Source organism: Aplysia californica, unplaced genomic scaffold (genome assembly GCF_000002075.1).
Source record: "Aplysia californica isolate F4 #8 unplaced genomic scaffold, AplCal3.0 scaffold00162, whole genome shotgun sequence".
Lineage (NCBI taxonomy): Eukaryota > Metazoa > Mollusca > Gastropoda > Aplysiida > Aplysiidae > Aplysia > Aplysia californica.
In genome coordinates, this window is record NW_004797432.1 from 634,364 (window position 1) to 648,547 (window position 14,184).

The following is a 14,184-nucleotide window of genomic DNA, read 5'->3' on the forward strand; positions in this document are numbered from 1 at the left end:
GTAAGATGATACGACTTGCCAGCTCGTAATATAACACGTTATCCCTCACTCACATTACGCTCAGATTGACTGCTTAGTGTAAGACTCCGCCATATGCCGTATTGAAAAGATGAATATGATAGAGTTCTACCTATTCTGAGCAGTCGACAAGGATTCTAAATAATCGCAGTGTTCCAAATTCTCCCCCCCCCCCTCCCACCCCCGATTCTAAATAATTGCAGTGTTCCAAATTCTCCCCCCCCCCCCCCTCTTTTTTTCCCCCATTTTAAAGGAAACGAGACTGTAGAGCTCAGGGGTGAGCAGGTTCACCTAACTCAGTATGCAGAGCAAACATGACACAGTGTTAACAGCAATAAGCCTCCCCACAGCTTAAACATGTCATTTTGCCACAAACAGTACCCTTTAAGAAAGAAAAGATCACATGAGCTTTTAAAGATACATAAATAGTCAGAAAAAAATAAGAATACTGTGTTGACAAAACATAAATAAATAAATAATGGTCCATTTAATTTAAGACCCTGCAAATTACAATTCAGTCTGCATCAAGGCCCAATGTAGTATGACCCATTTATGGTTGTAATTTAACCTTCCTTTCAAGACCATCTTCCTTGAAATCTTTCTCAAGTACAAAGATTAAAGTTTTAATCCAAGATATCAAGTTACATCATCTTCTCTTAAACTTTTAGCATCGGGACATTTGATTAGCATACAATTCTACAACAATGACAGAGCAACTTACTTTATCAAAGAATAAAAATTATAGTTGAAAAAAAAAAGAAAGGCATTCCATGCTGTGGTCTTTCTCACATTTCAAACTATGAATTGACAATATAGTCTAAAGAAACTGAGAAGATGTAAGATAACTGTGAAAGGGTACATTTTTTTCAAAATATGATTAACTTCTCTGACAAAATAAAGTTAATACGGAGATAAATTTCAAGTAAATGAAATAGTAGCTGTAACACAGTCCAACAAGGAAGACCAGGTCTTCGGAAACAGTCTCATTATTGACCGAGGTATCATCGTTTAATTCTCTGAAACACCCTTCATCTCAACCTTTCTTGTACATTTTACACAAATTTGTCTCTGCCCTAACTACATGAGAACAGGACTTGCGACAGAACAACACAAAACCACAGCCGGATGAATAAATAGTCTGTATCACAAGGCTAAGTTAAACAACTCAATGCCCACATGGCCATCACGCATAGAGTGGTGACGTGACTCAATACATTCTCTCTAATACAACACACACAAACACACACACACATACACATACACACACACACACAGTCTCACACACACACACACACACAGTCTCACACATGCACACACACACAGACACACACACACACACACACACAGTCACAAACGGATTAGGCATGTTCTTACTATAATCATCAAAGCCATTGTGTTTTCTCTAATGACACAACACAGAGAGGAACTGTGACAAAGGACAGTTAATTGTCTTTGACAGACGGAATATTTTGCAAGGAACTGGGAACTAATGCTTTTAATGGGTCAGAAAGGTGACATATATATATAGCTTTATATGACTATGAACATGAACAAATGTCAACAAGAAATCTGTGTTTTATGTCTGTGAAATATTTACAAAAATACAAACCATGATTACACACAAGCATATGCAAAACATGTGCACACACTCTCACACACACTCTACTTATTATCTGCACTCGTTTCGTTTATAAGTACAAAAGCAAAGAGCTGTCACATCGTCAAAGATACAACACAAAGCTCTCTGCAGCAGTTTCAGTCTGCTCTGCTAGATAATACCCAACAGTGCCTCAAGACTCCTGTATTTACTTTCCCTCCAGTCATACAAAAAGACAGTAGTTGAAAGGCAAACAAAAAGTCTTCAGAGGATATTATGAACAGTTTCGCGACAAAAAGCGACATATCCATTTTACCGGTTTTGAGAAAAATGAAGACTTCTGTTCTTCGCCTATTTACAGAATAATCTTGAGTAATTTTGTTTTTAGAATAAACAACATCTAAAGCTTAGTTGATCATTGATATTTGTTGTATGATGAAATCTATGTAGGATTTTTATCCTTTAAATTGATGCCATCTACACAAAAAATGTGACATATCAACATTACAATAATAAGAAAGGAAAAATAATTGGCACCAAACTTGAAGAGAGAATTTGATTCGCGCACAGAGAATATGTTGCGGTTTGTCAAAAAATAAGATCTATTGCTGTTTTGTATTTTTAAAAAAGCGTTTCTGCACTTCTTTAAAGAGGAAAAAAATAATCAGTTTGGTGTAAAAAATTAATTAACTCTGGAATGTTCTTCATCTTTCTACGTATGACAGTAACAGCTTTGGCCAAACTTCAAAAATGGCATTTATCGCATTTTGTCATCAAACTGTTCATGTGTTCCCAGGAAGCTGAAGGAAGTATCAAAGTAATTGTTGTTTTTTTCCCTTTCAACAAAAACAAATCTTCATGACTTAAAGAAATATTTCATCATAAATTTCTTAAGTATTTTTACATCCATGATTTTAGCACACTAGTATACCTTTGTCACTTTGACGAAATTAAGTCAGAGTTCAAAGTAGCAGAATGAGGTAACCAGGGCGCCCCACTGTTTTTCTCAACAATCAATGGGAGACAGTCAGTTAAGACTCCTCACTTTAATATATTTTTTTCTATGGATGTTGCAGAGGTAAATGTACAACCAATCAGTCAGATAAAGGGCTAAGTCTAAGCACAGAGCAGGAATACGCTTGACACATGTAGCACACACAAATAATTCTGGTCTTTCATAAGACAAGACAAGATTATCTTCACAATAAGTGCTGTCTAAATGTCTCTAGGCGTAGTCACAATTAGGCTATCCATAATAGTTTCTTATATTAGGCTTCATAATACATGAACAACACAAAATATTTCTACTTTTATCATGGCAAGGCAAGTACGTCCATTCAACATGCAATGAGAGAATGAGAGAACATACTCATTCTGAGAAGCCAGCCTTAGTGCATGGGTTTAACGTCCCTATCAACACTATTAGGTTATTTAAGAGGCAGGATCTCTAAATTTAAATACCAAGCCAAACTGCTTGAGAGCCTTGGAAACGCCACAAAACAACCTGAATTCAAGAATGCTCAGTCTAGGATTCAAACCAGACCCATCCGCTCCATAGTCCAGCATGACACCAAGTGAGCTATCATCAAAGCCGTGAGAGTGAGATAGTGAGAGAAAGAGAGTGAGAGAGAGAGAGAGAGAGAGAGAGAGAGAGAGAGAGAGAGAGAGAGAGAGACTTGTGTCATGTCACAGACAAGGGGAGAATAGAATTCTTTTCCAACATCAGGGACTGTTTAAAGGCAAACAACTCCATGAGTTTTAAAAATATTTGCACACAAATATACATGGTCATTTCAGCTACCTACGGAATTATTTCAACTTTTCAGTGTAAGACTGTTCATTTGTGGGCATGGCCAAAGATTGACCAACTGAAACATGATGTGAAGGTTCACACAAGGGTTCCTGTTCACGCATCATGAAAACTTCTGAGAACTCAAAAATGATACGAACCATTCTATCATGACTATGCAACATCTAACAACCCCCCCTCCCCTCCCAAGTGTGTGCAAGAACCATTGAGAGCTATGGACGAGAGACAGAGAGCAGCAGCGAAAGGCTTGCCCAGCTGGACATAACGTGGTTAGGTTATGCATAGCTATTCAAAGTGGACCTGCATTAAAAGATCTCTTCAGTTGACTTATGGGATTCGTTTTCATTTTAATCGCAAATCAGGTCTTGAAAGTTCATAACTTTTGTTCTGTGAGGAGGCTATACCAGAAAACAGAGAATACGTATTTTCCAATAGGAATACGGACTTCTGTTTTCAGACCATCAAAAATGTATTAAATACATTTTTAATGTACAAGTTGGCAGCTGTGTGTTTGTACGGGTTTGGCCTCACGTCGCGGGAGGCAGGGTCGTCTTGTAGTAGCCACACTCGTCCAGTGCTGCCTCAAGAATGGTCTGCATATACTCGTATGTGATCCCCACATCTTTATAATCTGGGTCATACTGTGGTGTTGCTGGGAATGCAAATACACAACTGGTTAGTTTTAGTTTTAGTAAGAGTTTTACGCACTTGCAACACAATAAGGTCATAGACATATATGTGCTGCAGATTAGATGTGCTACAACACTAGTGATGAGGCAAGTTCGTTTGCTTGAGTAAAGAGTAGCTCATCAAAACAATAAAGGCCACATAGCAGTGGGGAAAAACAAAGACTGACAAAAATAACAGCAGAGGGGGATGTACCTGACAGTATGGGGAGAGACCAAAGAGTTTACATATAATACTACTGCTTGCTCTCAAAAAAGTACTCACTGGTCTGTTGAACTGCCCATGTCTTGCCCTTTAGGTTCAGCATCCCAGGGTGGACACAGGCAGCCCCTGTTCATTTACACAGGGGACATCACTGCCACAAACTATAGTACTAAATATAACCTCTTTGGGAGAGATTAAGTTAGTAAGTACATGATTAGGGCAAAAAAATACTTACCAGGCTTGTCGGGATCAATAGGAGAGTCCAGCTCTCCATTAACAGAGCTTCTCTTCAGACATTCCAGGGGGCCAAGGTTAAGGTCAATGAGGTCGCGGGAACCTTGCATGAGCTGAGGAAGGCAAAAGACATTCTCACAACTGACTTGCGAACCCCAGGGAGACAGTAACTTGGGAAAACCTTGAGTTCATAATATGTGTGTATATATGCCGGGAAAAAGGTCCCAGTTGTCGCCAAAATTATTTTTGAGCAATGGGGCGAAAAGGCCAAAAAAATCATACTTGGTCAAATACTTAGTTCCATCAGAAAACACATGTTTAACTATTTCTTAATAACATATTGAAAGAATTTTATAATATTTTACATCTAAATATTTTCTATCAGTTATTTTTGCAACACGTTGTACTTTAACCAATGGTTAAAAATGTGCTAGAAATTTGGTTTTTCCCCAAACTTTATTTTTACACCCTGTGTTACAAAAAAAATGGCATACTTTGACCACAATTCAATCTGGTCTGAAAACACATTTATTTAAATCTCAGTTCACTAACTAGTTCTGTTTTCTTGCAACAGCAAATGCGATAAGTAGCCGCAGTGATTGTCTTTTTGTGTATGCGTTATTTGTCAGATTGCGAGTATATATATTAGGGCCTATGTATTTGAAAGAATTGCTGTACGTTGAATGGACCAGTAAGCATGAAACATTGACTTAAATCTTTATTGTATTGTGAAGCACCTAGAGCCACCACGGAGTGGGCGCAATTAAAATTATCTTTATTATAAATTTTTAAATTTAAAAAAAATTAAAAAATTATTACTATTATTATTATTATTATTATTATTATTATCATTATTATTATTATCCATGCTCTGCAGCAAGCTCTATGCGCTTTACAAGTTTTATTACCCCAGCAGACCCTGGGACACTCAGAAACATACTCAGCTTCCTGGGAAGCACACAGTGCAAGATGCAGATTGCGTGTGCAAAAACACAAACAGACTGACAAGATCTTTTGCTGTCTATAGCCAAGTACCCATTTCCACCTGGGTGAAACAGGGAAATTTCCGGTAACGTACCTTTCCCAAGGACACAACATCACACCCCTGGAGAGATTCGAACCCATGACTTTATAGTCGCAAGTCTTAGAGCCTAACCACAAGGCCACCAAAGCCACACAAATCATCTACAGTACTCACAGTATTTAGGGTACATAACGTAACACATAAACCTGTTATGACAGACAAAAACTTTTTTCCAAAGTACAGAATTTGAAAAACAGTGGGTATTTCAGCTCACATGAGAAAAATGACAAAGTTAATTACCTTCATCATTTCGTTCTTCAGGTTGACTGCAGAACTATGAGGGGAAAAGAGAGCTCGCTTGTACTGTTCAATGATTCTCCTGTTCGAATTAGGGCTCAGGGTTGGAGGAAGCTATTGGGGAAAATAATATTTTTTATTAGGTAAGGTTAGACACAAATGAGAGAGATAAGACAGCTGGTAATGATATCAGTGGAGTTCGCTTAAACCAAACACAGTTAATCCGAAAACAGCGGTAAGCAGAAAAAAAAGAAAATCCCGGGGTTTTTTTTCTTCTGTTTTAGCAACCTCTCTCAATTGAAAACCCGACTAAACCAAAGAAAATTTGGGCGGTCTCACCGATTTAGGTTTAAGCTAACTCCACTGTATGTTGAAACATCCGAGACAACAACAGAGATTACAGTGTAGAAAATTCCTGCCCTTACTTTTCTAACAAGATAGTGCAAGATTATACAGTCAGGTACCGAAAACACGAACACGGCAAACTTGAAATCATAAATAGCTCGAACAATTTGCCATCCCTCGACTGATATCTCTTTAATTTTTTTTATTTTTGGTTAACTAATATCATGGACGAGTCAAACACATTTGTGTCAATCCGCGACGTGTCTGAGTTATCCGTGCCTGACGGTGTAAACTAATGTCACATCACTCTCTCCCACAAAATAAAAGTGGGTGGTTGGCGGGTGTTCTGGTGTTGTTTGCTCCTTCTTTCCTATCAAACAACTATCTTCTGTATCTCTCCTCCTTCTTTTTTATGTTTGTTACTCTCTTGCAAAACCTCTAATCTTCGTCACTTATATGACCTGGTTGTGTTGCAAGTGCCGTAAAATGCTTACTAAAACTTAAATAAAAGTCCCCAACAGTGGGAGTGGACACAGCCCAACAATAGAGACACAGACATGCAAAGACCAACACTCAACAAAAACACTGACCAAATAGAATTATCTATAAAGTGATTAAATACTAATATAGCACCTATCAAATCTATAGAGAGTGATATAGGTAGGTTTGTACAGAAGTTCACATACTCCTTTTTTCTTCTATGTTACCATAAAAAAATAACAAAATGGCAACATCAGCTTTATCAAACTCCACGGGGGAAAAAAAAGACCAAAAAAAACAACAGGACATGACTTTCAATCAATGTTCAAAGTAAAGACAGAGAAACAGAATACAACCAAATCCCCCCCCCCCCCCCCCCCCCTTCCCAAAGGACTGTTGGGAAAGACAAGGAGTGTGACCTATTCCACTGTCCAAAGCGCAAAAACAGCAAAGCTTAGCAGAGTTCTTTAATTCTTGAAAGTATTTTACTACACTTGCAACACAATCAGGTCATAGTGCCAAAGATTAGAGGTGTTATAAGAGAGAAAGAAATACAAAAAAGGAGGAGAGGGAAAAAAAAGACGATAGATGTTTCATAGGAAAGCAGGAGCAAACCACACCAGAGCACCCGCCAATCACCCATTAGCAGAGTTCCTGCTATGTCAAAATTTACAGAAGAAGTGAATTGTCAACAATTATGACATACCCCTAACCCAAATGAAAAAAACCAAACAACCTACATGTCCCTAGATAAATGCATTAAAAAAAAAATATATAGGTGTTTTTATGCCCTCATCAATACAATTTAGATCATTTAGGAGGCGCGCTTCCGACCCTGCACCACCAGCAACAACAACAAGATCACCACCAACAACAACAACAAAACAACAAAAAGAACAAAACAACAACAATATAAACAAGAGTGTGTCTCCACCTGTGTGATGTAGATAAGCTTGTGCAGCTGGTGTAACATCTGCTGTACTGGGTCTGAGATCTCACGCATCCGATTGGGCGACACCGTCAACATGGCCGCACTCCCTGAAAAAGAAAATAATAATAATAATAGTGGTAGTAATAATAATAATAATAATAATAATAATAATAATAATAATAATAGTAGCAATAATAATAATAATAAAATAATAATAATAATAATAATAATAATAATAATAATAATAATAATAATAATAGTAGCAGTAATAGTAATCATAATAATAATCATAATAATAGATAACATTTGTATAGCGCAAATTCCCGTTCAACAGCAAGCTCTACCTGCTTTACAATCTGTATTATTACCCCAGCAGACCCGATTGCATTCTGAAATAATCTCAACTTCCTGGGAAGCATACAATGCAAGCTGCCATTTTATAGGCGCTAAAGCACTAACATACTGACAAGATCTTTCACAGTCTATGGCTGAGTACCCATTCCTACCTGGATGAAGTGTTTAGTTTTAGTAGAGGTTTTGCTGCACTCGCAACTGCATAACGTCGGATGAGCGCCAGAAGATAAGAGGTGCTACAAGAGAGTAACAAACATAAAAAAGAAGAAGGGGAGATAAGGACGATAGATGTTTGATAGGAAAGAAGAAGCAAACCACACCAGAGCACCCACCAACCACCCACTTGGTGAAGTGGGGGAAAATTCATGTAAAGTGCTTTTCTCAAGGACATAACGTTGGGTCTGAGGCTCAAACTCCCCGACTCGCAAATGACACATACACAAACCAAGGAAGGTGCACAAACCCATGAATGACATCAACCATTAAAAATGATAATAGTAATAGTGTTTATATATTCGTAGTAATACGAATTCTCAATATTTTTTAAAAACTGATTTTTGCACTGGAGTGAAGGGCTGCGCATCTTAGGCATATGGGACACAGCTGGCTGGAGAGGAAAAGATCGGCCAATACAGAATACAGGCAGAGAGCCCTTCTTGGAGGTCTGTACCCAACACAAAGAAGAGAGAAGTGAATGATGAAGGGCTACATTCCAGTAGTTGATCATCATCATTGCCTTTCTCACCCTGCATTGCAGATTATAGGCCATGAACAAACACTTTCCGCCTTTCTTTATCCTGGGATACCATCTTGATGTTATTCCATACGTCTTTCCACTTTTCTGTAAATCAATGTTTGTGATTCTTAGTAGTTGATGTTCTCCCATAAAAGATTGAAAAATCACAATTTATTGCTCACAGAAGCAGTTTTTCAGCCCTTGAATTTTGATGTATTGAAATTTAAAAGAGGACACTCTAAAAGTATAAGCAATTGATTTCAGTGCACTCCACAAAGTACATTCCATGCCAAGGAGTATTTTTTTTTTTTTTTTTTAAAGTATCCAACGAAGTCCAGAAGATTTTGGCAAGGGCTGAAAGTGGGAAAGGGGACGTCTCTCTCTTTTTGCACCATTTGCACCACTGTCATTTATTACAGAGTAAAAGAAACTAAGCATTTACGAGAAAATACAGAAGCTTACGGGGATTCTGAACCATCAATCGATAACAAAAACCTGCTTGATATTTTATTTTGTGTAGATACATATCTGCATTTTCTCTATGCTCCCATCCTCAAACAGGACATTCAAATTTATGATATTGATAATGGCTGAAGCTAAAGTGGTTTTACTGGTTTTGTGATCCAAGCATCACTTTGTACTGAAAATACACAAACAAAAAAGCCATTGCACAGAGCACTTACAAGAAAAAAAAATAAGGATCCCCACCCCCTCCCCCCCTCCCCCCAAAAAGGAACTAAAACATTGACAATGAATAGAGGATGCCCTTTTCCTCCAAGTGTTGCTGATTAACAGCATGCGGTGTCCAGGAAAATTATAAGATTTCACTCTACTGTGTGTGATAATGCTTGACAACAGGAAAAGAAGAGTGTAAATAGGAAGCAGAGCTCATTTGTGAAGAAGTTGAAATGTTTGGCGATATTTTTTTTAATGGGATAAACGAACTGAAACAGCAACTCAAATTACCGCCAATTAAATTGGCTGCAACACTAAGAGAGTCGCATTGAACAATGGTAAACAGAAAAAAAGGATAAAAGAAGTGATACAATGGGACAAGAAGTGATACAATGGGACAAGAAGTGATACAATGGGACAAGAAGTGATACAATGGGACAAGAAGTGATACAATGGGACATAAGGGGACATTTTCAGCTGACAAGAAACCCAATCCGAGATCTCTAAAACAGAAAAACTGTTAAGAATCACAAAACTCACTGGATCTCTTTTCCATCTTGCCGTGCTGGTGGAAGCAGCTAACCTCATTCGTGCTGAAAGATCGCATGAAGTTGTTTTTGAGGTGACCCGCTCGTCCGTTCAGCAGCGATTCCATACCTTGCATGGAAGACGACTGACTAGCGATAGGTGAGGGATCCCCAGAGCTCAGGCCAGAATCACGGCTTGCCTTGGCTGGGAGGAGTAAATAATGATAAGGATGAGCTTTTTAAATTATTTTTTTGCTAAAGTAAAAATTTTAAAGCACTCTCAACACACACTGGTCATTAAGTGTCCAAGATAGATGTGTTATCAGCGAGTAACAATCAAAGAAAAGAAGGAGGTGAGATAAGGATGATAGATGTTTGACAGGAAAGAAGGAGCAGACCACGACAGAGAATCTTTCAACCACCCACCAAGGGTTCTTGCTGTATCACTTATATGACTTTGAAGGTGGTGAAAGAATGAAAAGTCTAAAACAGTAACAAGGTAAAGGAAAACACTGACAATTGGTCATAATATATGCCCAAGATTAGATGTGTTACTAGTGAGTAACAGTCAAAGAAAAGGAGGGGAGATTTATAAGGATAATAGATGTTTGATAGGAAAGAAGAACATTTTTATTTCCAAAATGACCACTTTTCTTCTTGACAGAGGGTGGCTGTCTTTGACAATTTCGACTATTATTGGAAACATTACCTGCGGCTGGTATCTCCACTGCCAGGTCTGAGAGAGTCATGTCAGGTTTTTTCACTGGCCGTGGGGGAGCCCGTCGTCTCAGGGGCACCGGTGGGACAGGCAGGGGGTGGGAGCGGAGGCTGCCCGCACTGCTCTCCCTACTCTCGCTGCCACTGCTTGGGTAACTGTCCTCATCTGTGAGCACAGAGATACGCAACATAACAACAGCTTTAGCATTTGAGACCCACAACATAATGACAGTTTTAGCATTTAAGGCACGCAACATAACAACAGCTTTAGCATTTGAGACCCACAACATAACGACAGTTTTAGCATTTAAGGCACGCAACATAACAACAGCTTTGGCATTTAAGGCACGCAACATAACAACAGCTTTAGCATTTGAGGCACGCAACATAACAACAGTTTTTAGCATTTGAGATACGCAACATAACATTTGAGATACGCAACATAACAATAGTTTTAGCATTTGAGGCACGCAGCATAACATCAGTTTTAGCATTTGAGACATGCAACATAACAACAGTTTTAGCTTTTGAAATAATAATCCTGAAAGTTGTGCTAGACAATATATAAATGTGTGAGTGTGAATGTGTGTGTGTGTGTGTGTGTGTGTGTGTGTGTGTGTGTGTGTGTGTGTGTGTGTGTGTGTGTGTGTGTGTGTGTGTGCTTTTACTCAACAAAGACAAGTCAATCATGCATGATTCCTTTACTGTCAGTTTTTTTATGCAATTAACTTTGATTTGATGTACGACATGACTATATTCCTACATGGCCGTATTGACAAGTAAAAATACCCTTTCCCTCACTGTTTCAAAGAAGTAATTTCTTTTTCTCAGCTGATGACCTTCAACTTCATCTATCTACCTCATCTCTCCTCCTTGTCTTTGTACACTACTATCTAGTAACATCTCTACTCTTCGGCACTTACATGACCTATTTGTTATTGTAAGTGCTGTAAAACTCATACTAAAACAAACTGACACTTCATCCACTTACCTGACACATCTCCCAGCCGGATTGAGCTCATCGACACTGCCACGTTGGGACCCACTACGGAATCGCTGGGCTCTGCCGGAGAACCTGACACACTGCTCTCCTGTGTCACACAGAAGAAAACACACTCATAAGCAGTGTAAATGTAAGTGTATGGATTTAACACCCCTTTCAACACTATTAGGTTATTTAAGAGGCAGGACCTCCGAATGTAATGTTTGTCTCTGACAGCATTAAACCAAATGGCTTGACAGCCTTGAAAACTCCACAATACAACCCAAGTTCAAGAATTCCCAGTCCGGGATTCGAACCTGTTTCATCTGCTCTGTAGTTCAGCATGAAGCCAACTCAGCTAACAGTGTGCCCATTCATAAGCAGCACAGATATACAGACATCCAGACACAGAAACCAGAAACAGAAGCAAGAACATTAGAAGTTCTAGAGTGACCCATACCTCAACTTTAATTTAACAAAAAAAGGAGTTTTTTAAACTTTAAAATATCCGGATATGACAAATTGTCAATGGCTGTTTTTGACTGCCTTCTTACATAATTGTCTCCCAAACTGTTATCTTTACAGAACAAAGAATCAAATAATGCTATTTCCAAAAGGAATTATGAAGAAAATCTTCCCATGAAAATAAAAGAGCATAGACTATCTAAAGCAGAGGAGTGAAACTCAATCGCTTGGGAGGGTTCAATCAAATTACACTTAAAGTTACCGGATTAAGTGGATAAACACTCACTGAGCAGTGGAAAACTGAACCCCCTTTCAACACTATTAGAGGCAGGACCTCACAATGATATGAATTAAAGCAGATAAATAACAAATCAAGGCACATCAAGTTTTACTCTTTTAATATAGTGTAAAGCGCACAGAACATGATGTCAAGCCGGGATATGCGCTATACAAACGTTATTTATTAATATTATTATTGTTATTATTATTATTACTACTGTTTTACCAGTTTGTCATGCATCTGGATGTTTGGCATATTTTCTTGGCAGACCTTGAGTTTGACACCTGTGATCTAATACCCAGTGCACACTGCCGATCCAATTTGGTCAAATTCGTTAAAATTGAGTTGGGGCCAGCAAAATTTTTCTTCATGGACTGAGGAAAACTACCATTGTGGCACAATTTGAATGAATTCAATCATGACCTTCAAAAACAAACATGTTGATTTTCAAGGCCGCAAGTCGAACGATGGGATTGCATAGCATTTCGCGCAGAATGTAGTAATGAACAGTGTAGATTTGGAGAAGCCGATACTGATTGATCTAAAAAGTTACCAACATTTCAATACAACAACCGCGATAAAAAGTAGTCAACACTTGAAGCCGTGTTGGGAATGGTATGTTTTGAGTACTATAATAGCTCGCACCCATCAAAGATTTCTGCTGCTTGTCAACTTTGACTAATGAGGGAGGGATCTAATCTATTAGTAGTGTGCCACCAAAATTCGACCCTACACGACCCGGGCACTTGGTATAAGGTGATTACCTTGAGTCCCTGAGACCCGCCACTGCCAGCCAGGTTGGTCAGTTGGTCGTAGCCCTCATGAGTCGTTGGGAACCGGTTGTGGTACTGCTGCATGCTCTGGTTGGTCTCAAGGAAGTGCCTGCAACACAGAGTTTTCAAAAAATGGGTGGTTGGTGGGTGCTCTGGTGTGGTTCGCTTCTTCTTTTCCATCAAGCAACTATCTTTATCATCTCTCATCCTTCTTTTGTTTGTATGTTGCACTCTGGTAACACCATTAATCTTCGACACATATATGAATTGAGTTATGAGGGAGTGTTTGCATGCTTTACATGTGTGTGAGTCTATGAGTGTGTCTATGTGTGTGTGTCTATGTGTGAGTCTATGTGTGTCTATGTGTGAGTCTATGTGTGTGTGTCTATGTGTCCACATGAACATGTGTGAATGTGTGCAGATGTGTCTGCGTGTGTGTTACTGTGTATATGAGTGTGTGTGTGTGTGTGTGTGTGTGAGAGTGTGTTACTGTGTAAATGTGTGTGTGTGTGTGTTTGTTTGTGTCAGCATGTATGTGTTTATGTTTGTGTTACATGGTCTCTGTACATATATGTGTGTGTGTGAGTGTGTGTGTGTGTGTGTGTGTGTGTGTGTGTGTGTGTGTGTGTGTGAGTGCATGCATGTATGTGAGAACACATGAGCATGTACACATGTGTACGTGTGTATATGTATGTGACTGTGAATAAGTACAGTATGTGAGAGTGTTGGCATCCACACGCATGTAGGGTGGAGACTCACTTTTGCGTGCGCTTGCGCTCCTTATCTAGTTTGCGTTCCAATGCTGTCTGTGTGATGCGCAGCGAGTCCATCTGTACAAGAAGCATGTTGGAAAGCTCACTGCTCAAGGCCAGGATGTCTGGACGGTGGTCAGGGGAGATTGTCAGGCAACTAGAGGACCACATTTGTGGATGGAATGCGAGGGGAGAGGAGGTGGGGAGTTGAGAGAGAGAGAGAGAGAATTAATTTAGTTTTGTTTAGTTTTGGAGGGGGAAAGGGGGTGAGAGAGAGAATTGATTTATTTTTGTTT

General features: G+C 39.0%; 1 protein-coding gene across 1 annotated transcript in view; it reads right to left on the bottom strand.

Annotated features, from left to right (window-relative positions):
* Positions 1-260: 260 nt before the first annotated feature.
* The window catches only part of LOC101852543 (serine/threonine-protein kinase Nek10), a gene marked incomplete in the record, with an annotated part of 66,138 nt that continues 52,214 nt past the window's right edge, over positions 261-14,184 (bottom strand). The window contains 9 exon segments of the mRNA XM_035969603.1: positions 261-4,077; positions 4,552-4,663; positions 5,875-5,985; positions 7,631-7,734; positions 9,933-10,124; positions 10,629-10,802; positions 11,628-11,727; positions 13,128-13,245; positions 13,896-14,045. Coding sequence (XP_035825496.1) covers positions 3,953-4,077; positions 4,552-4,663; positions 5,875-5,985; positions 7,631-7,734; positions 9,933-10,124; positions 10,629-10,802; positions 11,628-11,727; positions 13,128-13,245; positions 13,896-14,045 — 1,186 coding nt within the window.